This window comes from Carcharodon carcharias, chromosome 10, assembly GCF_017639515.1.
Source record: "Carcharodon carcharias isolate sCarCar2 chromosome 10, sCarCar2.pri, whole genome shotgun sequence".
Classification (NCBI taxonomy): Eukaryota; Metazoa; Chordata; class Chondrichthyes; order Lamniformes; family Lamnidae; genus Carcharodon; species Carcharodon carcharias.
The window spans coordinates 164000686-164025573 of NC_054476.1; the positions used below are offsets into that span (position 1 = coordinate 164000686).

At 43.9% G+C, this 24888-nt stretch overlaps 1 protein-coding gene across 1 annotated transcript in view; it reads left to right on the forward strand.

Annotated features, from left to right (window-relative positions):
- The window catches only part of sez6b (seizure related 6 homolog b), a 488962-nt gene extending 464573 nt beyond the window's left edge, over positions 1–24389 (forward strand). Inside the window, exons 12-16 of the mRNA XM_041196728.1 lie at positions 1151–1342; positions 13266–13460; positions 15493–15531; positions 19239–19356; positions 24224–24389. Of these exons, the coding sequence (XP_041052662.1) occupies positions 1151–1342; positions 13266–13460; positions 15493–15531; positions 19239–19356; positions 24224–24389 (710 nt within the window). The remainder of the gene's footprint in view (positions 1–1150; positions 1343–13265; positions 13461–15492; positions 15532–19238; positions 19357–24223) is intronic.
- Positions 24390–24888: the final 499 nt, after the last annotated feature.

Consider the following 24888-nt stretch of genomic DNA (forward strand, 5'->3'; position numbering starts at 1 on the left):
ACCTCTGCCCACATTTGGCCACATGCTTTTAAGATTCCTATTAATGAGGGGATATTGTCCGCATTCACTGACCTCTGCACAGCCCCACCCACACAGCACAGAAACGGAGTCAGGGGAAAAAAGTTCTATCAGGGCGATTCCATTCAGTTCTGACTGTGCACAGTAGATGGTGTTGAATCTGTTACTCAGGTTATTGATCTTTTCCCAACTGGTTAAGAACATCCCGCAAAATTTTCTTTTGATTAATACGATAAAAGCATCACTGTGGCACTCTTTGGGGGAAAAAAATCAGGAAGACAGACAGAAAGGAAGGTATTATTCTTTTCTTTATCAATTTGAGAATAAGATATGAACAGTAAAACCTGTAGAAGGTGAGTTTTGTGCATGATTTTGAAGGAAACTTGAATTAATCCAACTGTGAAATGAACATTGACTTGAAAAGGAAACAAGTGTGTGAGTGACAAGAATGGAATATTATTTATTCAGACTGAAGTCACTCCTTTAATATGGAGTGGTAGCTATATTTTTTGGCACATTTGCGCCCTTTAAAGGGGTGATTTGTTTTCCTCTCAAGCAACTTTCTCCCCTCTCTTCTTACCCCAGCAAAGGCATTGACTCGTGCTGGGGTATGGCTCTATGGAGCCTTTGCACATTCAGCCAAGTGGCCCTTGTTGAGTGAGTGTTCGAGAGTATTCAATAACCAGAGCTTCTTATCCGAGCTCCACACATGCCCACTTCCTACTGGGACCATTGGTTAGTGACCGGGGTAGGAACCCTGGTGATTTTCCCTTAGCTAACCCAGTTTTCATTGAGTCCAATTACAGCCCTCCTCACACTTCCTTGGCTGATGTACGTTAATTCCTGACCAGAGTATGGGCTTTTCTATACAGTTAAACTTTGTTTGATAAGGCTCCTGTGAAGCACCTGAGGACATTTTATGATGTTAAAGTGTTGTAGAAATGCAGGCTGTGGACAGCTATTCAGTGAGCCATTGAGAGAGGTCTCCATTTTGAAAAACCAGTATCAATAGAGGGCACACCGGAGAGCAGCCAGGTTTGGTCAGGCATTCAGAGTTCAATCAGTAGGCAGTTGAGGGCAAGCTAAATGGAGGTTCTCTTTTTAATATTTCTTTTTTGTTTTCTCATCCTAGTTATATTCTGCAGTGACCCCGGTGACATCGATCACAGCCGCAGGATTATTGTGGATCCCAAGTTTTCAATTGGATCCACAGTTCAGTACATTTGTAACAAAGGCTACACATTGGCTGGGAGCAATATACTGACCTGTTATAACAGGCAATCTGGGAACCCTAAATGGAGTGACAGGATTCCTAAGTGTATTCGTGAGTACTTTAGCCTTTACTGGTTGCCTAAGGTGTTTTGAGCTTCATATCAGACATGTTACAGACATGTAAACTTTTTAACCTTCATGCTGGCACGTACAGAGTAGAAATCAGCGATTCACTATCTTGTACCATATATCTCAACATCAACTCTTGCCCATACATGCTATAAATTAGCTCATGCTGTAAATTCACACCAGAAGAGGTGATATTTGAGAGTAGGAAAAGTTGCATGAGAGAAGTATTCATTGACTCAATATTTCCAAAGCAATCTTTAGCTATCTATAATGTATGACCTCTGGGAAACAGAGGGCACGATTTTTAGGTCAACGGGTGGGCCCGGGATTGGCTGGGGAACGGACCACCAACTGCGATCGGCCCCCAACTGCAATTTCATGTTGGCTTGGCCAATCAACAGCCAACCCGCATGAAGTGGGCGCTGAAATACTCAGCGCTGCCAGGGTGGGAGCAGGAGGAGGGCGGGCGCTGACATAAGCGCGGGCACGGGCAAGCGCTGAATGAAAGCTCCCTAAAGGCAGAGAGCTGCCTCGGAGCTGAAGACTTGAAAACAATTAAATAAAGTTTTTAAAATCAGGAGAAAAGTGTCCAAGCATCACAACAGTCACCTGAACACATACAACATAAAAATTCTGCCCATAGATTTATATTTTTATTTTATGTAATAACGGAAACCTCATCCTGCCCTTGCATGAGGTTTCATGAGAAATGCAAAGCCCATCCTCCAACTCTAAGGTTGGATGGACCATGAATTGGCATCCTAATTACACTAAATGGCCTCTTAATAGTCGGCAGGCGCACTTCTGACTTTTGCGTGTGCCTGCCGACCGAAATATCGCCTGATTTTGCACCCAATCGGGTTGGGCGCGCGCCCACCTAAAAATTCTGCCCAGGTATCCTCTTCTATTAATGACATAGAGATACTGCATAATAACTGCCTGAACTATGCCAAACCTTTACACCGTGTCAATTGTCACAGGTCATTGTCATTTACTCAAATTTCACAAAATATCCTGCAAGTTGTTTCTAAGCATATTTCAAAGATATGAAATTTCTCAGACAAAATCAAAATAATATCGATGCTGGAAATCTAACATGCTGAAAACAGTCAACAATTTTTTTTATCCTTTCATGGGATGTGGGTGTTGCTGGCAAGGCCAATATTTGTGGCCTGTCCCACATTTCCCTTGAGAATGTGGTGAGCCGTCTCCTTGAACCACTGCAGGCCAGCTTAGATAAACTGGTCTAATGACTTAGATGAAAGGACCAAGTGTAATGCATCTAATTTTGCTGACAATATAGAACTAAGTGAGACAGTAAGCTGCAAGGAGGACACAAAGAGCCTGCAAAGGGATCTAGATGAGTTAAGTGAACGGGCAACAGGATGGCAGATGGAATGAAATGTGAGGTTACGCACATTGAGAATAGAAAATCAGATTTTTCTTTAAATGGTGAGAAACAGTTAAATGTTGGTGTTCAGAGATATTTGGGAACTCTCATACAGGAAACATGGAAAGTTAGCATGGAAGAGTTTCTTCTGTCTGAGGCTTGCGAAGCATTGCAATTGCCTATACTAGAGGGTCGTGAATGCTCAGTCATTGAGGACTGAGGTGAATAGACTTTTAGGCATTAAGGAAATCAAGGGATTTTGGGATCAGGTGAGAAAGTGGAATTGAGATCCAAGATCAGCCATGATCATTTTGAATGGTAGAGCAAGCTTGCAGAGCCTTATGATCTATTCCTGTTCCTATTCCTTACATTCTTATATAGGTCAGGCAGAACCTATGGGGAAAGAGAAATAAAGTTAAGGTTTCAGGCTATGAAATGAGAGAATATTACAGAACAGAAGGAGGCCATTCAGCCCACTGAGTCTGTGCTGGCTCTTTTATGGAACAATCTCGTTAACCCCAATCCCTCACTTTCCCCATATTCCTGCGCCTGTTTTCTCCTTCAAGTATTTATCCAATTCCCTTTTGACGCTTCCGTTGGTTCTGTATCCACCATCCCGTCGGGCATTGCGTTCCAGATCCCAACCACTTGTTATGTTACATAGGGTGGAATTTTACAGTCCTGTTGCAGCGGGGGTGGGGCCATAAAATGCGGCGGTGTAAAAAGTCCAGTGACTTCAGCGGGCCCATAAAATTCTGCCCATAAGCTCTCCTCAGGTCACCTCTGGTAATTTTGCCAATCACCTTTATTCCGTGCCCTCTGGTTATCTATGTTCAGCCAATGGAAAGAATTTCTCTATATCGCTGTTTCTAAAACTCTTTATGATTTTTAATACCTGTATCAAATCTCCCCTTGACCTGCTAAACTATAAGAATGACCCAAATTTCTCCTGTCTATCCACATAGCCATATTCCTTCATCTCTGAAACCATTCTAGTGACTTTCTTCTGCATTCTCTCCAAAGCCTTTACTTCCTTCCTAAAGTGTGGTACCCACAATTGGACACAACACTCCAACCAAGGCAAAATTAGTGTTTTCTACAAGTTTAGTATAACTCCCTAGTTTTTTGTGCTCTGTGCTTCAATTTTTGAGGCCTAGGATCCCATTTCCTTTATTAACTGCTTTGTTAACCTGTCCTACCACCTTCAAAGATTTGTGTACAAACACCCTCTGGTCTCTACTTGCACCTCCTTTAAGATTGTACCATTTATCATGTTGTTATAATGATTTAAAGGCACCAATCACTCAAAAGGGATTGGGTGAATGCATTGTGGGTTCATTTATTAAGACTAGGCACATGAAAACAGATATGTATGGATAGAAAGCTTGAAGACATCAGCAGCAAATGTGTGCGTATGTGTTCTACTGAAAATCAAAGGTGAAAGTAAGACTGGATTGCATGACACTCTTCCCTTCTAGTGATATCATGCTGCTATCCCTTAAAGGCCTATTATAACACAATTTAGGATGTTTTGACTCTCCTTGTTCTTCCTTCCAAAATTATCTTCAACTTTTCAGTGTTGAACTTTATCTACCAAGCATCCATTCACTTCACCAGCCTGTTGATGACATTTCATCATAACTGGGAAAAGTTATGGTTGTAACAGGTTTTACACAAGTACAGAACCAAGGAGAGGAGGAACAGATGAGAAAAGGCCTGTGACGGGATGGAAGGCAGTGATCTCTAACTTAACTAACTGGCTTTCTAATCTAAAAATTAGGTGTCAGCTTTGGCTTCTTGTTATCATTCTCACCTCTAAGTCAGAAGGTGATAGATTCATATCCACTCTAGAGACTGGAGAACATAGAAACATGAATTAGGAGCAGGAGTAGCCACTTGGCCCTTTGAGCCAGCTCTGCCACTCAATAAGATCACGGCTGATCTGATTGTAACCTCAACTCCACATTCCTGCCTACCTCTGATAACTTTTCACCCCCTTGCTTATTAAGAATCTATGTACCTCTGCCTTAAAAATATTCAAAGATTCTGCTTCCATCACCTTTTGAGGAAGGGGATTCCAAAGACTCACCACCCTCTGAGAGAAAAAACTTCTCATCTTTGTCGTAAATGGGCGACCCCTTGTTTTTAAATAGTGACCCCTAGTTCTAGATTCTCCACATCCATCCCGTCAAGTCCCCTCAGGATCTTATATGTTTCAATCAAGTCACCTCTTACTCTTCTAAACTCCAGTGGACACAAGCCTAGCCTGTCATCATAAGACAACCCACCTATTCCAGGTAATAGTCTAAACTGCTTCCAACACATTTACATCCTTCCTTAAATAAGGAGACCAATACTGTACAGAGTGCTCCAGATGTGGTCTCACCAACACCCTCTATGACTGAAGCATAACTTCCCTACCCTTGAATTAATTTCCCCTTGCACTAAACAATGACATTCTATTTGCTTTCTGAATGACTTGCTGTACCTGCATACTTGTGATTAATGCACTAGGAAACCCAGATCCCTCTGCATCTCAGAGGTCTGCAATTTCTCACCATTTAGATAATATGCTTCATTTTTACACTTCCTGCAAAAATGGACAGTTTCACATTTTCCCGCATTATACTCCATTTGCCAGATCTTTGCCCACTCACCTAACCTATCTATGTCCTTTTGTAGCCTCATTATGTCCCATTCACACCATACTTTACTACCTATATTCATGCCATCAGCAGGTTTAGCAACCGTACCTTTGGTCCCTTCAGCCAAGTCATTTATATAAATTGTAAAGAGTTGAGGCCCCAGCTCTGATCCCTGTGGCACACCACTCGTCACATCTTGTCAACCGGAAAATGACCATTTATGCCTACTCTCTGTTTCCTGTTAGCTAGGTAATCTCCTATCCATGACAATATGTTACCTTCTACACCATGAGCTTTTATTGTCTGCAATAACCGTTAATGTAGCACCTTATCAAATGCCTTCTGAAAATCTAAGTACAGTATATCCACCAGTTTCCCTTTATCCACAGCACGTTACTTCTTCAAAGAACGCCAATAAATTGGTTAAGCATGATTTCCCTTTCACAAAACCATGTTGACTCTGCCTGATTACCTTGAATTTATCTAAGTACTCTGCTATAACATTTTTAATAATAGCTTCTAACATTTTCCCTATGACAGATGTTAAGCTAATTGATCTATTGTTTCCTGCTTTCTGCCTCCTTCCCTTTTTGAATAAAGGAATTACATTTATTATTTTCCAATCTAATGGAATCTTCCCCGAAATTGAAACCAACACATCAACCATCTTACTAGTTACTTCTTTTAAGACTCTAGGATGAAATCCATCAGGACCAGGGGACTTGTCAGCCCGCAGTTCGAATTTGCTAAGTACTACTTCCCTAGTGATTGCAATTTGCCCGAGTTCCTCCCTCCCTTCCAATTCCTGATTTACAGCTACTTCTGGGATGTTGCTTGTATCCTCTATAGTAAAGACTGATGCAAAATACCTGTTCAGTTCATCTGCCATCTCTTTATTTTCCATTATTAATTCGCCAGACTCACTTTTTTATTGGACCAATGCTCACCTTGTTAACTCTTTTCTTATTTAAATATCGATGGAAACTCTTATTATCTATTATTTCTAGCTAACTTTCTCTCGTAATATAATTTTTCCCTTCTTATTAATCTTTTAGACATTTTTTGCTGTTTTTTATATTCTCTCCAATCTTCTGACCTGCCACACATCTTTGTGCAATTATCTGCTTTTTCTTTAAGTTTGATACTTTAACTTTTTTAGTTAACCACAGACAGTGAGTCCTCCCCTTGGAATTTTTCTTTCTCATTGGAATAACCTTTAATGTAGCATCTTATCAAAGCGTATTCTGAAATATCCCCTTAAATGTACATCACTACATTTCTATTGACCTATCCCTTAACCTAATTTGTCAGTTCACTTTAGCTAGATGTGCTTTCATGCCCTCATAATTGCCCTTACATAAGTTTAAAATATTAGTCTTAGACCCAATCTTCTCTCCCTCAAACTGAACCTAAACTTTAATCATATAATGATCACCGCTACCTAGAGGTGCCTTCACTTTGAGGTCATTTATGTAATTTAGGCTACCATTTCAGTGCAATAGTGAGGAGGAGCAGCACTGAAAGAGAAAGGAAAATGGCCATTTGGAATTGGAAACTCAGTGTTCAACAGCTTGTTAATAGAGTAAAGACAATCAGTTTAATCCTCTCATAAGACAGAAAAGCCTGGTCATTTTATTAATCAAAAGGCATTCATAACATCACATCATAATCAACATCACATCTGCTATTATAATGAAATTAAAATTGAAAAATTACATGAGGTTAAAGTTATTTCACAACATGCTTGGGGAAATGATGGAGCTGGCAAGCTTTCCTCAGTGTGTGTGCTTTGAGGCTAATAAATTCAAATGTCACCTGCTCACATATTGCCGCTTCTAGAGCAGATAAATCAATAAGATCAACTTTGCATTCAAATCATTTCTTTTTAAATGTTACACTGCCAATGGATTGCCAGCAATTTCAACCTGTACTTTTTAACTTGTTGCCCTGACTACTCTTTTGGATGGCAAATGTGCCAGTATCTCAGGTCAGTGGGAGATATCTCTCCACTGTTTAATTACATAATTAAAATTAGTGAAAAAAAAGATGAAGATTATGAAGATTGGAAGAAATAATGGCTGGAAAGCAGAGGTCAAGATAAGTGGTCAACAGTTGTACAAGGTATCACAATTTAAGTACCTGGGAAGCATCTCACTGTAAAGAAATCAGAGCTGGACTAACAATGGCAAAGAATGCATTCTCAAACATAGAGAATTGCTCAGCATAGGGATGAGCAGAGATCTTAAAAAAAGAATGATCAAGTCTGAGATTCGTTGCACGGGGCTGAAAGGTGGGCCTTGAGAAAAATGGGCATCGAAAGATTAGAAAGTTGTGAAATGTGGTTCTGGAGAAGGATGGGGTTGGTCAATTGGAAAGCCCACAAGTAATGAAGCAGTTCTCAGGATGATGGAGAAGGGATTAAATTAGTGACTATCATCAAGAAAAGACGAAAAGGTTGGACTGGCCAAATTCTAAGGCATGAGAACTTGCTGAAGGAGCTGATTGAAGATGTTTCGTCGGGCTGTCACTCCCATGGTGTGTACTGCTTAGACAACATGAAGCAGTCTTGTAGAAGTTACCAAGGAGTTTTTATTAACATTACTGAACTATGCACATATTTACAGACGAGGATACAGATATGGAGAGGACTCCATGGCGTGTCCTTACATGTCGCTACCTAGCTCTACACTGCTGACCAAAGTTCTAGTTCAGGTGCCTTCTTACATCACCAGTGGGCAGTACTGTATTCAGACCCAGATTAACCGTTAATGTACCAGATCCTTCTACTGCACCTCCCCCTAAGTCTTTGTCCCCTGGATATAGACTGACAGTAGTTACTTACAGTTTGATTCAAGTCTTGTGTTGTCATGAGGCTTGTCTACTTAACTTCAGTGTTGCAATTGTAACTACTCTAACTCTAAGCTGCTTCGTGATTAACATTACAACGTTAACAGCATGCATTAACAGAGTTCATACTGCCTTTCCCACCCCTTCAAGTCTTTGAGGTGGTCGGGAGGTCTTGTACCCCTGCCATGTCTCATTTGCCATCTGGTCAGGAGAGTGGTAGGATGTAGGGGCTGTTGATCTTGGTGTTGGATCATTCGTTGGAGCCGGGTGCAAGCATGGCTTCATGCGCTTTGTCCATTGGCGAATTGGGTTACTGGAGCGGTGGTTTGGCACTGTGAGTGGTCGCTGTTTCTTTCTGGGAGTGGTATCAGTCTGGCTGTCAGATGCTTCCCTTCTTTTCCTTCTTCGGACTTCTCCAGCGTTTGGAAGCCTTCTGGGATTGAGGGGAAGCCAAACTGTGGATGGAAGAGTGTAGAGGCACCTCACCATTATTGAGTAGTGTTTGTGTCAGGCTGCTACTTGATTCCAGTGAACTCTGTGCTTTCACCACACTGGCTGGTGGTTGCTGAGGGAGTTTGTTGGTCATCATCTCAACTGACTGCAATGTGGTTGCTGATGGAGGCAGAGGCACTGCTGGAAGTCGTTTTGGCTCTGGTTTCACATCCACTGGGGGAGCTGTGGTAACCTCCTGCATTGTGGGTTGGCCTGGCCCTTGGTTTGGTTCGGGGACCTGAAAAAGAGAACAGAGCTGCCCCGCAAACAGAGCAGTAAAAACAAAGCCAACATTGGGTTGCTGCTTTGTAGTTGGGCCTTTAGGAGGACGAGTGTCTGGCTGCGTGGGGACTGTGATTGTTTTCACATCCTCTGCCGGTTGAAGCAGGTCGAGAGCTATGCGGACGTCTCTACTGAGGAGTGAAAAGGGCTGATTTTGCACAACATACATATCTTCTGTGATCTGTTTGTCGTCATACCTTAATGGCTCTTGAATCATTCCATTGACTGGGAGTTGGACACCACCCCAATTACACAGAGTGGAGTGTCCACGGTACAGGCCCAGCGGCCTTGGAGCCACAGTTCTTCATCTGTTAAGACGGTCATTCAGTGCCGGAATCCAATTTGACAAACCTGGAATTGGTTAGATGGCCGTTTACTGAGATGTCCACATTCCAGGAGGAGGAGCTGCATCATCTGATGTCGCTCAGGAAGAGGGGCTGTGTGTCTTCTGGGTTGGTGGCCTTGACTTAATAGATAGCTCTCGGATTATCTGCAGGGCGCAGAAGTGATTGTCTGGTACAGAAGGAAGATTAGAGGGATAAGAACCAAAAGGGAGAAAGAGAATGTTAGACAGCTTGAAACTGAAAATAGAAGTCTCCTTTTTTTTTATTCATTCTTGGGATGTGGGTGTCGCTGGCTATGCCAGCATTTATTGCCCATCCCTAGTTGCCCTTGAGAAGGTGGTGGGGAGCTGCCTTCTTGACCTGCTGCAGTCCATGTGGTGTATGTACACCTACACTGCTGTTAGGGAGGGAGTTCCAGGATCTTGAACCATGACAGTGAAGAAAGGTATAGTAACTGTAGCTTTAAGGAATGCAGTGACTGTAGCTTTAAGACTTATTGTACTGTGCAGTGACAGTGTGAACGAATCAGCCTTAAGTGCGGAGAACCTTCGGCGTGAGGTTTTTGTCAAGTCGTGGATCTTGATGGAAGTATGTAACTGTTGCTGAAGCCCTGTAAATAAAGTTCGCTGTTTCTTACGAGAAACCTGTCTGGAAAATCAAGTTTATAACAGAAGGGTGATGTATTTCCAAGTCAGGATGGCCAGTGGCTTGGAGGGGAACATCAAGTTGGTGGTGTTCCCATGCGTCTGCTGCCCTTGTCCTTCAAGATGGTAGTGGTTGTGGGTTTGGAAGGTGTCTGTCTCAGGAGCCATGGTGAATTCCTGCAGTGCATCTTGTAGGTGGCACACACGCTGCTGACGCCGTGCGTTGGGGGTGGAAGGAATGAATAGAAACAGAGGAGCAGCAGTCAGCCATTCAGCTCATCGAAGTCTGCTGTGCCATTCAGTATGATTATGGATGATCACCCACTTCAATGCCTATTTCCCACGCTATGGGCAGAATCTTTCCCTCGTCAGGCAGGTGAATGCCTGACCCGAACAAGCATAAAATGATGCACGATAACGTCAGGCGAGCGTCCTGATGTCATTGCGCACTCGCGTGACATTTCGGCTGGCAGGAGTCGGCAGCGTGCCCGCCGACAGTGAGGCAGCCTAGTCACATGAGGGGACGTGTTTTCATTATTTTAAATATCTTTATTTTTATTGTTAAAAATCATCAGCTCCCCGAGGCAGCTCTGTGCCTGGGGGGAGCTTTTACTGTGCACGCCCTTGCGCACATGCGCAAACCTCCGCACTCACACTCCACCCGCCACCTCCCACCCCAGCGGCGCTGAGCGATGGAGTACGCATTTCACATTGTCTGGCTGCTGATTGGCCAGCCAGCGTGAAATCACGGTCAGGACCCGATCGCAGGCGGGGGTCAGCTTCACAACTGCTCCCACTGCCGAGGCCACCCGACGAGGGCAAAATTCTGCCCCATGTCCCTTTATGTCATCGGCATTGAAAAGCCTTTCAATCTCCACTTTAAACACACTCAATGACTGAGCTTCCACCGCCCTCTGGGGTAGAGAGTTCCAAAGTTCACAACCCTCTGAGTAGAAGAATTTCTCCACATCTCGGCCCTAAGTGGCTTCCCCCTTATTCTGAAATCGTGCCCCCCGGGTTCTAGACTCCCCAGCCAGGTGACACATCTTACCTGCATCTACCCTGTCTATCCCTTTAAGAATTTGGTAGGTTTCAATGAGATCACCTCTCATTCTTCAAAACTCTAGAGAATACAGGCCCAGTTTCCCCAGTCTAACTTCAAAGGACAGTCCCACCGTCCGAAGAAGAAGTCTGGTGAGCCTTTGCTGCAGTCCCTCTGTGCCAATAATATCCTTCCTAAGGTAGGGGGACCAAAACTGCACTCCAGATGCAGTCCAACCAATGTTCTATACAATTGAAGCAAGACTTCACTACTCCCATACTCAAACCCTCTTGCAATAAGTGCCAACATACCATTAAGCCTTCCTAATTGCCTACTGCACCTGCCTGTTAGCCTTCAGTGCGTTACAGACCAAAGGGGGATCAATTTAAACAGCCCTGATTTCTCCCCTCACTACCCGCCCGTAAACAGAGAGGTGTTTTTCATTTCTGTTTTCACCCTTTATAAGTGTTTTCGCCAACCCTTCAGTTTGAAGTGATCCACTCCTCTATTAATACCCCACAGCAAACTCGAGATAAGGTAAAATAACAGGGTTGGTTTATTTTACACTCACATAAAATGCAGGAAAGGGACTTTGCAACATCTGCCCTTTTTTGCATTCATACAATAAAAGAGGGATAAAGGAAAGACAGGGATACAGCACAAGACCATGATAAAAATAAGAGTTATGGTTTCACACGAGTCCAGAATCAAAAGTCCAGTGCTATATTCCTTCAGAGTTTAGCGGGTGAAACCATTGCAGGGTGATCCGACTTTCCAGAAGCAAGGACTTCTACAATGGGAGAAGGCACGCAGAGATGAATTAGTCTTGAAGGCACAGATACAGAAGTTCCAATGTTCCAGTAGTTCACAGTGTAAATGAGGGCCAGGCACTTCACCTGGACAGAGCTCTTTCTGCTGCTACCTGTTAGATGGTAAGATGGTGGACTGCCGGGGTTCAGTTCCACATGGCAATTTTACAAGTTCTAGCAGATTGGAGGAGGTCATGTGACATACCTCCTACTTCTTCTCCTGGGTGTTAGACAAATGAGGTATTTTTCCAGGCCTGAAATCTTGAGGTGTTGAATAGAGGAGGCAGGATCCTCATTGTCCTTCACAGACATGCCACCTCCGTTGGCCAGAGCTCTGCCTTGGAAATGCAAAGGGGGTTGGTGCATTTCTTTGGAATTTGATTTTCGGCAGTCACAGAGGGCAATAGCATCCCTTGAAAGACAACGAGGTCCCTGCTGGTTTCTGAAGGTTAGAGATTCCTCTGGTATGAGTCATGGCTAGTAAAGCCTTATCCAGTTTTAAAATACAAATAATGATTTAATGAAGTAGCCAGGTTGAATTAGATATATATATATATGAAATACTTTTATTCTTCCTGTCTTTTAGCCAGGACACGCCTTCCTTGCTGGAGAAAAATGAAATGAATTCCATTTCATTTAATTTTTTTATGTGGCCTAAGGAAAGGAAGAATAAGAAATGCAGAAGTATATAGGCATTCTCTCATTCACATGGGCACATCAGACACACAGTTAGCAGGTGAAATAACAGTTCCCTGTTGCATAAGGAAGTTTATTCGGTGATGGCGTTCCGACTTCCCTTTGTTGGAGGTCAATCTCCTGATTAAACAACCTCAAGAAGGGTCTGGGGGTTTTACAGGGTACTTAGCACACAGGCGTCGAGTAACGATCAAGCTGCTCTGGGTGATCCCCCAGGGGAGTGCGTTCTGCCTGGTCTCTCTGTCTTTGATGCCCAAGTTTATGTCCATTTCAATTTTGGAACCCTAGCCTTAGTTAGTGCTTCACTGACTCCTCTGTGAATTTCTCCCACTGTGCCCAATGATACATTTTGTTCAGTGTAATTTCTTCCGTTTTTACCCCTCTAGCAGTTTCTTTCCCCCATTATGCCTTGCAGCGGTTCTCTAAACTGGAGATATGTAAATGAAATGGAGAGATGCCTCCAACCCCAGTTCATTCTAACCCCTGCTGGGAGATTGAGTAGGGTGGCTGCATCACTACAAAGGAGAATTCACACACCGTCACAATAGTTAATGAGAAAATTTTTATTGCTGTCTCTTTATTACATGCTATTAGGTTGGTTCTTTAATAACATATATTACAATACATGTGCAACTCTATCAAAGGAAATGTACTGAAATCTATTTTCTTTTCATTTTACTGCAATTGAAAATATCTTTTGTGTTCATTTTTGTAGCGGAGGTGTTTGAGCCTTGTCACAACCCTGGAGTGCCTGACAATGGTTACCTGACCACAGAGAAGAGGTTGTACCAAGCAGGGGAGGCCTTGAGGTTTGCCTGTTATGATGGCTATGAGCTAATAGGGGAAGCCAGCATCAAGTGCATTCCAGGACACCCCTCAGAGTGGAGCAGTCCACCTCCATTCTGCAAAGGTAATATTTGCCAGACCTGATAGAGAGAAATCCATGAAGTTTTGCTTCTTTTAGGTGAGCCTCACTGGTTTCATGGGAAAAAGCTGCTTTGTCAAATATGTTAAGAACATTTTATTCACTTAGAATGGGTTTGCTATTAGATTGACCATATTCTCAGGCTTTGCCTATCATGCAGGTGTTCTCTGCATATGTTTTATTCCACCCTCATTTTTAAGACTATTGCCAGTGGTGATTCCTGATCATTTGGGGTCCAATTTAGCACTTGCCTATATATGGGCCAATTCCTTTGATGACCCAAGTGTGACTGACAGCTTTCTATGAAGAGAGGGTGGGCAAGATGTTGTGGCCTTTCACTCCAGGTGATACCACCGGACCACCAAAGAAGCATTTGCTTTAATGCCTTGTCGACAGAAAAATGAAAAATATAACCTTTAAGTATCCTTTAAACAACAGCCCTCTAATCCATGTTTAAAAAAAAAGACAGCTTTGGGCTTAGTCAGTTCTTAGATACCAAGGAGTCTAATTTCACATGGGGCGGAATTTTCAGGTCGGCGAGTGGGCGGGCGCGATCGGCGGGTCCAGGAGAGGCCGGGGAATGGACCGCTGACCGCGATTTCACGCTGGCCGGCCAATTAATGGCCACCCAGTGTGCAGAGCCGCTGAGATGGGGGACTGGGAGGAGGCCAGGCACTGATGTAAGCGTTGCACGGGGATGAGCTCCCCTTCAGAACTGCCTCGGGGAGCTGAAGACTTTCAAGAGCCGCATGTTACGTCCGGCGGGCGGCATGCGCCTGACCCAATCGGGCGTAAAGTAATGCGCGATGATGGTCATCGCGCACTCGCACGACATTTTGGTCGGCGAGCGCGCACAAGATTCGGTAGCGCGCCCTCCGACAGTTAAGAGGCCTATTAAACTCGCAACTGATTTGTATTTTTCACTGCCCGCCCAAGCTCAAGGTTGGCAGGTGGGCGAGTAGGCCAGGCGGCCTTTGCATTTTTTAGGGAACCTCACCCGCGGGCAGGACGAGGTTTTCAACAGTAACCAAAACAAAATGTCAAGCAGAATTTTTTAATACGTCCCCGTTCACGGGTGGGGAACACGTTTTCCCTTATTTTTGAAATCATTATTTTTCATCGTAAAATTCTTCGGCTGCCTGAGGCAGCCCGGTGCCTTCAGGGAGCTGACGATGCCCGCTCTCCCCCTCCACCCCACCACCACCCCCCCCACTAACGTACGCGCAGACTTTAGCCCTCGCGTTCCGCCCACCCCCATTCCAGCAGCGCTGAGGTTCTCGGCGCGCAACTCACTCTGGCTGCCCGTTAATTGGCCCCGCCAGCGCGAAATCGACGTCGGGGCCTGATTGCGGGCGGCGGGCGGGTCCATTTCGTGGCCACTCCCCTGCCCGCCTACCCCACCCGCCCGACGAAGGGGAAAGTCCTGCCCCGAAAGCACGAAATAAAGGTTTTAAAATCAGAACAAAAACCCTCCCAGCATCACAAACGGCCACCTGAGTGTATACCTTATAAAAATGCTGTCCGTAGATCTTTTATTTTTGTTCAATAACGGAAACCTCACCTTCCCACCGCCGCCCTTAGGTGAGGATTCATGAAAAATGCGAAAGCCGCCTGGCCGATTCACCCGTCCGCCAGCCCTGAGCTCGGACGATCCATGAAAAATCGGGGATCGTCGCAACTTTAGTGGGCTTTGCTCACCCTCGTAATTGTCGGCGGGGGCGCCTCTGGCTTTTACGTGCGCACGCCGAGCGAAATATCGCCTGGACGGTTGATGATATTGGGAGTCTTGCCCGACACCCTCGTGCGCTATTGTACAGCTGGAGCGGGTTGGGCCTGCGCACCCGCACTCCGACCTGAAAATTCTGCCCCTGGACAAAATTGCAGGTTTCAATGCCTAAGACCCTGTGAGAATCCCAGATTCTGATGTAACGAGCATGGAATTTGACTTATTCAGTAACTTAAAACCTGGGTTCTGCTGACACTACTTAAAATGCCATCTATCTGGTTTTCATTTCAGTTACTTATGACAAGTACTTCAACGAACGTAGACTTGAAGGTAAGAGAATATGGTTGACCTTTAATGCCCTCAAGGATGAGTAATAAGCACTGCTTTGACAGTGCACCCCACGTTCCAAGAGCAACTTAAATTCATTGGATACCGCTTCTGAAAGATATACCTCCACCAAAAGGCATTAATTTATCTTCCATCAGTAAATGTTTTAGTTGAGCACAAGCAAGTTTGGATCTTGGGTTTTAAGGTTTGACATGTGTAGGGTCACAGTGCGGTGATATTTCTTCTACTGCTGAATGCTTCCAATGCAGAATGTAGTGCTAAATCAAGTGTGGTACATTCAGACTCTGACATGGCCTGACATTTAGACTCCCCGTCTCTGCTAATAAAGGAATTCTTCGTTAATACTTTGGACTTCTGAATCTTCAAATTACACCAATCTTCTGTCATGTAGATCATAAAGATAATTTTCTGGAACGATCAGCCATAATTTATAAAGTAGAATTAGAAAGCTGGACAGGCCCACTGAGCATTTCTGAATGTATATTGTTACTGAAATAAGCTTAATTGAAATCTTGAATCATTTCATATTTTGGTATGAGATTCCTAGCCCAGCCCTCGCTGCATGATTTATGCCCAAATGTATGTCTGTCTCCATAATTGTAGATTTTGAAGGTAATGTAGGGGACAAAATATATCTGACTTCAGAAAGTCTCAGAATGCAAGCTCTGTCTTTAATATGTAAATCCTCTAGGTGGTTAGACCAGGTCACCACTTTTGGCTGATAATATTAAGAATGCACAATCCTGACGTGGAACTTCATCTGCTCGGAACGTTTGGGAATTCCGCCTCTCAAATTTTCATCCACTGAAATTAAACACATGGAAAATCTTAGGGAGCATGGACCCACATTCCCGATCTATGCTTCATGCAGATGAAGCTGCACAGGGAACATGGTTCAGGAAATGACCCCTTACCAGCTATTCCAGTTAAGAAGATGGTGCACCAGATTCGGGAGAACCATTTCTAACAGGATTTCAATGACAAAGCAGTGGATTATTTAACATCAGCAAACAAGCACATTAAATCAAGATGGGCTGTGCACTGTCTAACCCATGTTCCTTTTATTGCACTAGAAGCTCTAGGGAATGTGTGATTGCCAGAAATATACTGTGGTGTTGGCAGTTTATGGTTTATACAAACTAAAGCTGATTTACTTATTAATCCATGCCAAAAATGTTTCTTGGTGGCAAGTATTGCTGCATGTAGTTCACAAGATCAACAAATTATTGAATCCATTCACAAAATATAAAGCATTGGAGGCTCTGGCCTGGCTTTATTGAGTAATGAGAAGTGCTTTAAAGATTTAATGGAGATAAATGTAAGATGCTGCATCTTGGAATAGGAAATCGAAAACATGCATACAGCGAGCAGATCTAATTTAAGCAAGCCTGGGGATTGTGGAACTGAGTGAAGCTGAGTCCGAGGAGAATGTATCACCAGGAGAACACCGTTCACAATTCAAGGAGAAAGTAGCCCATCCAAACTGAGTAAACAAAATAACAGGGCCTAAATTAAGCCCTGCTCCTCTGGTCCAGGAGTACCTTAATTCAGCAAGTTAAGGTGGATGAGTTGTGGGAGTGGGGGGGATGGGGGTGGGGGGAGTGGGGGGTGGGGGGAGGTTGTTGCGGGAATGCAGCAGGAACACAGCGCACACCCTGCCTCCCCCTTGTATTATTCCTACCAGGCAGAGTGGAGGTTTGAAATCAGGCCTTCTTATATTGGAGAGGATTCCAAGCTAAGCCTCGGGGATGATGCCATAGGATTTGGGGCTCCCAGTTATCAGCAAAGAATTGTGGAAATTAACTTGTTTTCATCGGGGTGAAAAGGGGTATTGACGAGGAGTTGTCTAAAGCATTTAAAATGCTGAGAGTTCCGGATGATACAGATTGTAAGAGAGATATTAAGACACTTCATCTGGAGACAGTGTAGAGAAAAGCCATCAGGCTGATCGCTGAAGGAGGAGCTTGCATTTATATAGCAACTTTCTCATTCTCGGGGTGTCCAAAGCGCATTTCAGCTACTTAATTATTTTTTGCTTTGAAGTGTAGTTACTGTTGTACAGAAATGCAGCAGCCAATTTGTGCACATCAAGGGCCCAAAAAGCAATGAGATAAATGGTCAGTGTATTTCTTTGGTGGGGTTACATGAGAGATTGATGTTGGCCACACACAACTCTCCTTTGAATAACGTCATGAAATTTTTATATCCGAGAGGTCCTCAGTTTAACTCCCCTTCCAAATGATGATGCCTCCGACATTGTAGCACTCCCTCAGAAGTGTCAACCTAGATTATGTGTTCACGTCCTGGAGTATGAGCACGCACACTTCTGACTCAGAGGCAAGAGTGCGACCACTTGTTGAGCTTGACACTACCATCAAAGGACTGAGGGAAAGTCAGGAAAGACTTAGGTTTTTTAGCCTGGAAAGGTGACATCTCTGAGGTGGTCTCATAGAGACATAGAAAATAGTTGAGGGAATGGAAAAGGTAAATTCAAAATGCTATTACCAATTACAAAAGTAGGAAAATCCCAGTCACCTTCCTTTCATTGATCTTAAGTAGCTATTAATGCCCTTAATCTGTATGATGGCAGGCAACCATGCTGCCTACCCCATCCTGCCTCATTGAAAATGGGCAGGAGGTGGGATGGAGCTGGGGGATTGCCATGCAGGTCACCAGCACTGATTTTAACACCCACCTACCTCTGATCCCAGCACAACAGGGCCTAAAAATCAAGGCCCAAGTTTCAGATGCCTTACTGTAGAAGAAAATCAAGGCAATGGAGGAACATTCACGAAGGTGATACTAGGCTTTACTTATAAGGCGATACTAGAAGAATGAGGTTACTTTCATTAGAACAAAGGTTAAAAGGAGAACTAATAGAGGTGTTCAAAATTATGAATTTTTTGCTAAAATAAATCAGAAAAAATATTTCTGCTGGTCGGTGAGTTGGTAACTAGATGGCCAAAAGATCAAAGGCAAGAGGTTAGGAGAATTTACTTTCCACTGAGGATAGTGAATACCATATGAGGAACAGTTCAAACAGAAAGCTGAATCCATAATAGCTTTTACAAAGACAGGAGATGCATGAGGTGTCAGCCATGACTCACTTGCTAACGCATGGTTCTGGGTTCAAGACCACCTCTCAAGGCTTGAGCACAAAAATCAAGGCTGACACTCCAATGCAGTGCTGAGGGAGTGCTGCACTCTCATGAGATATATCCCTTTGGATGAGATCTTACACCAGGCCCTCTGCCTATGCAGGTGGATGTAACGGATCCCATGGCACTATTTTGCAGAAGAGCATGGGAGTTATCCCTGATGCCCTGGCTAATATCTTCCCTCAAACAACATTACAAAACAAGATTATCATATTGCCATTTGTGGATGTTTGCTGTGTGCAAATTAGCTTTTGTGTTTCCTACATTATAACTGTGACTACATTTCAAAAAGTACTTCATTTACTGTAAAGTGCTTTGCGATGTTTGGTGGTCATCAAGAGTGCTACATAAATGCAAGTCTTTTCTTTCTATCCATTTCAAATAGAAAAGTTTCAAACAAGAAAAGCGGGGGAATGAGCTAAGTGGAGAGCTATTTATGAACGTGCATTTGACAATGTGAATGGTCCATATTTCCATCAGAAAATGTGTTTTATTTATTTCATGGGTGTAAGATACCTGCTTCTCTTGCAGTGGCCAAGCCTGCAGCCTCTCTGAAGCAGATGCAGGGAAGTAATATTGCCATCGCAGTGTTTATTCCGGTGATTATCGTAGCCCTTCTCATTGGTGGGATCTATTTCTACGTCACCAAGTAAGTAGTTACAGAAAGTGCAAACTTAACAGCAGGAGCTGAATTTAGTAACACGGGATATTCAGCTTCTGCGGCAGATTGCACTTGCATGAAAGCAAAAATAGAATATTAAGGATATTAACAAGTGGAGGCTGAAAGCCTGCCTTAAAGCACCATTGGAGACAACTTCTGAAGTTGCAATTTTTTCTTATTGCAAAGCTCATTAACCATTTTTTACGTTGTGACAGAATATTTTGCGAACAGACAGGCAAAGGCAAGGATCAGAAATCTGATAAATATCTCCAGACCTCATGAAGGATTTAGTAGGTTACATCCCTCTAATTATTATTAGTGGGATACTTTCGCCTAAAATATGACTCAACAAGCCGCATTACCTGTGGGGTCTCATTTCAGCAGGAGGACCTCCTATCCTTATCGAAGATCACTTTATTTTTGATTGTGACACCAGTAGTTTAATGAACAACATTCATCTGACACATTTCCAAGGATTACACGTTATGGGGTAGGGCTGCCATTTTGGACACGATTGGCAGTGCGTGTGGGAATTACACTCAAAGTTGTTACTTGAACCGTAATTTTGGCTTTGCTATAAGTTTCTGCTCAAACTCATTTCCATAATCGCAAACATTAAAACTCTTCCCCGAATAAGTGAAATTAGGCAGTCATTTAGGGCGTAATTGTTCATTTTTTTTCCCCCTTGCATTTAAAAGTGTTCCTTGATGTACTGAAGAGTCGTGACCTGGCACAGTTTTATTAACATGCTGAGAAAAGGTTTCTCACAAAGAAGTATTTTTAATAAGAGTGTCCAGTCCACCAACTGCAAGTAATCTGATTTTAGAAAGCTGAAAACCACTTTAAAAAAGCTACGCTGAACTCGTTTTATGCTGGTCTGCATCTTGCAAATTAAATACCTTTTAATATTTAAAACCTTTTAAAATGTCGCCTGCCAGTGCCCTTGAGCCTCAAAAAAGACTTCATTTGAAAAACCTCTTCGAAGGGCCGTGAACGGGCATAACTTGCAGAACTCACCATGGCGATTAATTCAGTCTAGGGGCGTGGGTGGGGCCGGCTTCTAGTGCAATTCTGTTTGAAACGGCGCAGAAGACGGTGGAAATTTGATTTATGCTAAATCTAACTTAAGTTGGAAATTCCTCAATCATTCACACTGGTGTGGCTTTTTCTGGGGGACAATTTGCACTGGCCTGTACAGCCTAGGAGAAACTCTACTCCAAAATGCGGAGATAACAGCAAAACGCTGTGGATGCTGGAAACCCGAAATAAAAGCAGAAGACTCTGGAAAAACCCAGCATGTCTGGCAGCATCTGTGGAGAGAGAAAAACGTAGTTAATGTTTCGAGTCCATGTGACTCGTCTTGCAGAGCTCTAAAGGAGAGTCAGACGGACTCGTAACGTTAATTCCGTTTCTCCCTCCACAGGTGCCTCCCAGACCTGCTGGGTTTTTCCAGCACTTGTCTATTTTTGATGCAGAGATAATGTTATCGACCCAAGCTGAACCACCATAATTAGAGGTTGAATTCAAATCCCACAGCTTGGGTTGAGGGCCTTAATTGTGCAGGAGGAGGAAGGAACGAGACTGTTTCCAAGCTGCACATGCCACTAAGCTTTGGTTCGCAATCGTCTCCCATTTTAAACTTGCTTGTGTTCCCAGTTAGAAGATCGGGGGTTACGTCCCACTCCTAGGCCCCTGTTTTGGACACCCTGGAACCAGACACAAAAATGGGTGTGATGGCCAACGAGGGTGCTTCTCTCTCTTCTTTGTCGACAAGCCCTGAGGTTCTGTGCTGTCCCACCCCTGGGATAAGAAGCTCACTGCACAGAGAACTGTGGACAGGAGCCCACGTTCAACTATTCCACGGTGCAATCTTCAGTAGCCAGGCATGAAAATGACCAATCTCACCAGAACTTTGGAAAGCACTTCACAGACACAAAAAGCCAACAGCTGTTGGGGGCTTTTATATTCTTTTCGTGGGATGTGGGCATCGCTGGCAAGGCCAGCATTTGTGGCCCATCCATAATTGCCCTTGTGCTGAGTGACTTGCTGAGCCCTTTCAGGGGGGGCAGCTAGAGCTGGCCACACTGCTGTGGGTCGGGTGTCAGGTGTAGGCCACACCAGGTAAGGGTGGCAGGTTTGCTTCCCTACGGGGCGTTGTGACCTCGATGTGTTTTGATGACAGTCAGTGACGGTTTCAAGGGCCTGAATTTCCTGGTCGGTGTGAGGGGGCGCTGAATTTCCTGCTCGCTGATGTGTGAAAAATGATGCCCGCGTGTGTCCCGATGTCACCACATATCATTTCGATCTTCAGTTCAGCCGGCGCGCACCGGGAGTCAGCTACGCGCCCGCCGAACTGTCAGAGGCCTATTAAGGCCATTTAAATACCAATTGAAATAATTAACGGAGCTGCCCGTCCAACCTTAAGGTCGGCGGGTGGGGGTGGGCCAGGAGAAGAGCCCAGGCGGCCTTCGCATTTATCACGGAACCTCATCCACGGGCGGGATGAGGTTTCGTGAAGGGTTTATAACCGTAATAAAAAAATTTTCAGCAAAATTCATTGACATGTCCCCGCTCATGTGACATTGTCACATGAGGAGACATGCCTGAACAATTTTTTAAATTTTTTTTTTTTCAAGCTCTCCAAATCAAATTAACCTCCCCGAGGCAGCTCTGTGCCTTGGAGATTTCTGCCCTCTTTCGCGCACCATGTGCCAAAGAGCCCCGACTCTCCCTCCTCATCCCCCCCCTCCCCCCGCACAGGTAGCACTAAGCACTTCCGGGTGTGCATCATGCTGGGCGGGCCTTAATTGGCCCGCCCACGCAAAATGGCGGCACTCGGACCCGCTCCCGAAGCTCCCGCCCAAAGGGGAGGAAGTTTTTCAATTCCAGATTTTTGTTAATCAATTGAATTTAAATTTCACCAGCTGCCTTGGTGGGGGTCGAGCCTGTAGTCCCAAGGATATTAGCCTAGGCCTGTGGATTATGAGTCCAGTCACATTACCAATGCCTCCCCTCTCCCTTGATTTGAGTAGGTTTAAGTTAAACTGAAACAAAAACAGAAAATGATGGAAAAGCTCGGCAGGTCTGGCAGCATCTGTGGAGAGAGAAACAGAGTTAACGTTTTGAGTCTGTATGACCCCTCTTCTGTCCCATCCCTGAGGTAAGAAGTCTGTATGAAGAAGGGTCATACGGACTCAAAACGTTAACTCTGTTCCTCTCTCCACAGATGCTGTCAGAACTACTGAGTTTTTCCAGCATTTTCTGTTTTTATTTCAGATTTCCAGCATCCACAGTATTTCGCTTTTACCTTTAAGTTAAACTGCTTTAAAATTTGCCTCAAATTTTCAAAGAAGTAAATCAGAGCAAATTGGGAGAATATTCATCACTAACGTGCTTTAGGCTAAAAATTGAAAGTTGTCATTTTAAACAATCTGGTGTTCATTTTCTTTACTTCTGCCTGTGCCAGGCATTGGATGCGTTTTCCTAATCCTGCGCCAGAGTATATTAGATCACCTAAATGTAATGAATACAGGAAAGTCAAGGGAGAAGAGGAAGGGTAAGGCGCAAGCCCATAGGAAGTCCGCCTAATTTCCTGTTCAGCGAGTTGTCTCATCGGGAATTTCATCATTAGAAAGTCCACCTCAACAGAATGTCAATATTTGATATGGTTGTTCTGATAATGTAATCACATCAAACTCTGTTCCGTCTCCTGATGAACTGGAAATCTCACCTTGCAAGCCAGCTTTCAGTCCTAGGGTGGCACTTTTAAAATACAACTCCCGCCTTGACTTCATTTGCACCCTCGTTTGAATCCAGCCAAGCACAATTCCAGCAGCCATTAACAATCAGGGATGGAAAACATATCTAATTTTCCCCAAACCAACACAAGAGCACCAAAGCCAATTATGAGACCCATACCACCGCCATGCCTTAGATCAATAAGCTCAATCCAAACCAGTGATCAAACCTGGAACCCTTTCTGCTCTGTGCGACTCATCTCCTTGTTGTTTATCAACAGCACAGTTTATAAACAAAATCTCAAATACTGGTAAGCTCAGGTAGAACTGAATTCCCTGTCAGCGCTGATTGTTTCTGTCCAGCCTCCTCTCTTCTGCTGTTAAAACCTACATCCTTTCCTTATGGTGCCTCTAGATGTGATTTTTTTTCAATGTTCTCCTGGCCCACCTCTGACATTGCACCCTCATAAGCTTGTACTTATCCAAAACTCTGCTGCCCATATCCTATCCTGTATCATGTCGTGTTCATCTCTCCTGTGTTCACTGACCCGTAGAGTGTTAGTTCCCTGTCTGACAGTGCTTCGGTTTTAAAATTCTCATCCTTTTTTTCAAATCCCTCCATGACCTCGTACCTTTCTACCTCTATAATCTCCTCCACCCCTCCAACTTTCTGAGATTCCTCTGCCCCTCTAATTCTGGCCATTTGTGCTTGCTTGATTTTAATTGCTCCACCGTTGGGGCTGTGCCTTCAGCTGCCTAGTCCATGGGCTTTGGAATATCCTCCCTGAATCCCTCCACTTCTCTTTTTCTCTCACTCGTCCTTAAAAACACTCCTTCAAACCTGCCTCTTCAACCAAACTTTTACACATCTGTCCTAGTACCTCCTTCTCTGGCTCAGTGTCAGATTTTATTTGTTGACACCCCTGTGAAGGGCCCAGGATGTTTTACCACAATAATGGTGTTGCATTAATGCAGTTGCTATTGTAGTGTAAGAGTCCATTAACATTCAATTTCTGTGACAACATTTTTGTAGCCTCTGTCTGACTTGCAATGTTCTTTCTCCATGAAGAGATTTGACTAAGCTGAGATGGCCTCTTTTACTTCATTTCTCTTCCCAGGTACCAGGGAAAGTCCACACTAAGGCTGCCACTGGCCGGTCCTCACCCCTACAACCACATCACCGTGGAATCAGCATTCGACAATCCCATATATGAGACAGGAGTAAGTAATGAGCCCCTCCAGCTGAGGGATTTGGATCCTGAAAGTGCGCCTGCCCTTACCTGAACAGCTTCCATCACATTACAGTTATCCTCTCACCAGCTGCATGCCATTGGCATGAAACTGTACTGAAGCCATCAGTCTGTCATCTCACAAATTCTTTGCATAATGTATTTAAAAATCATTACCATTCTAATTTATTTTTCAGCATAATTTTTGTTCAAGTTTCAGTGTGACTTCTTGGTGTGTCAGTTACTTCCTCCCCTTTTAGTCTCTGTTCCTACGCACATTATTTTGTTGGAAAATTGCAAAACTTTCTATATAAGTTAGCATGTTCACGTTTACATTCTTGGTGGTGTCTGTGTATCTATTGCTTTCGAATCGACTACATTTAACGTAAGCGACACTTAGGTGCAGTGTCTTTGGGTAACAGAACGCTGACAGGATCTTACTGTAATACTGAACGTGCAATAAAGGAGGTCAGTTGATTCGAGATCCAGTCACTCTCAGTAAAGATTGGCAGTGAACTAGAAATTCAATATTTATTGAGCAGCCTTAGCGACAC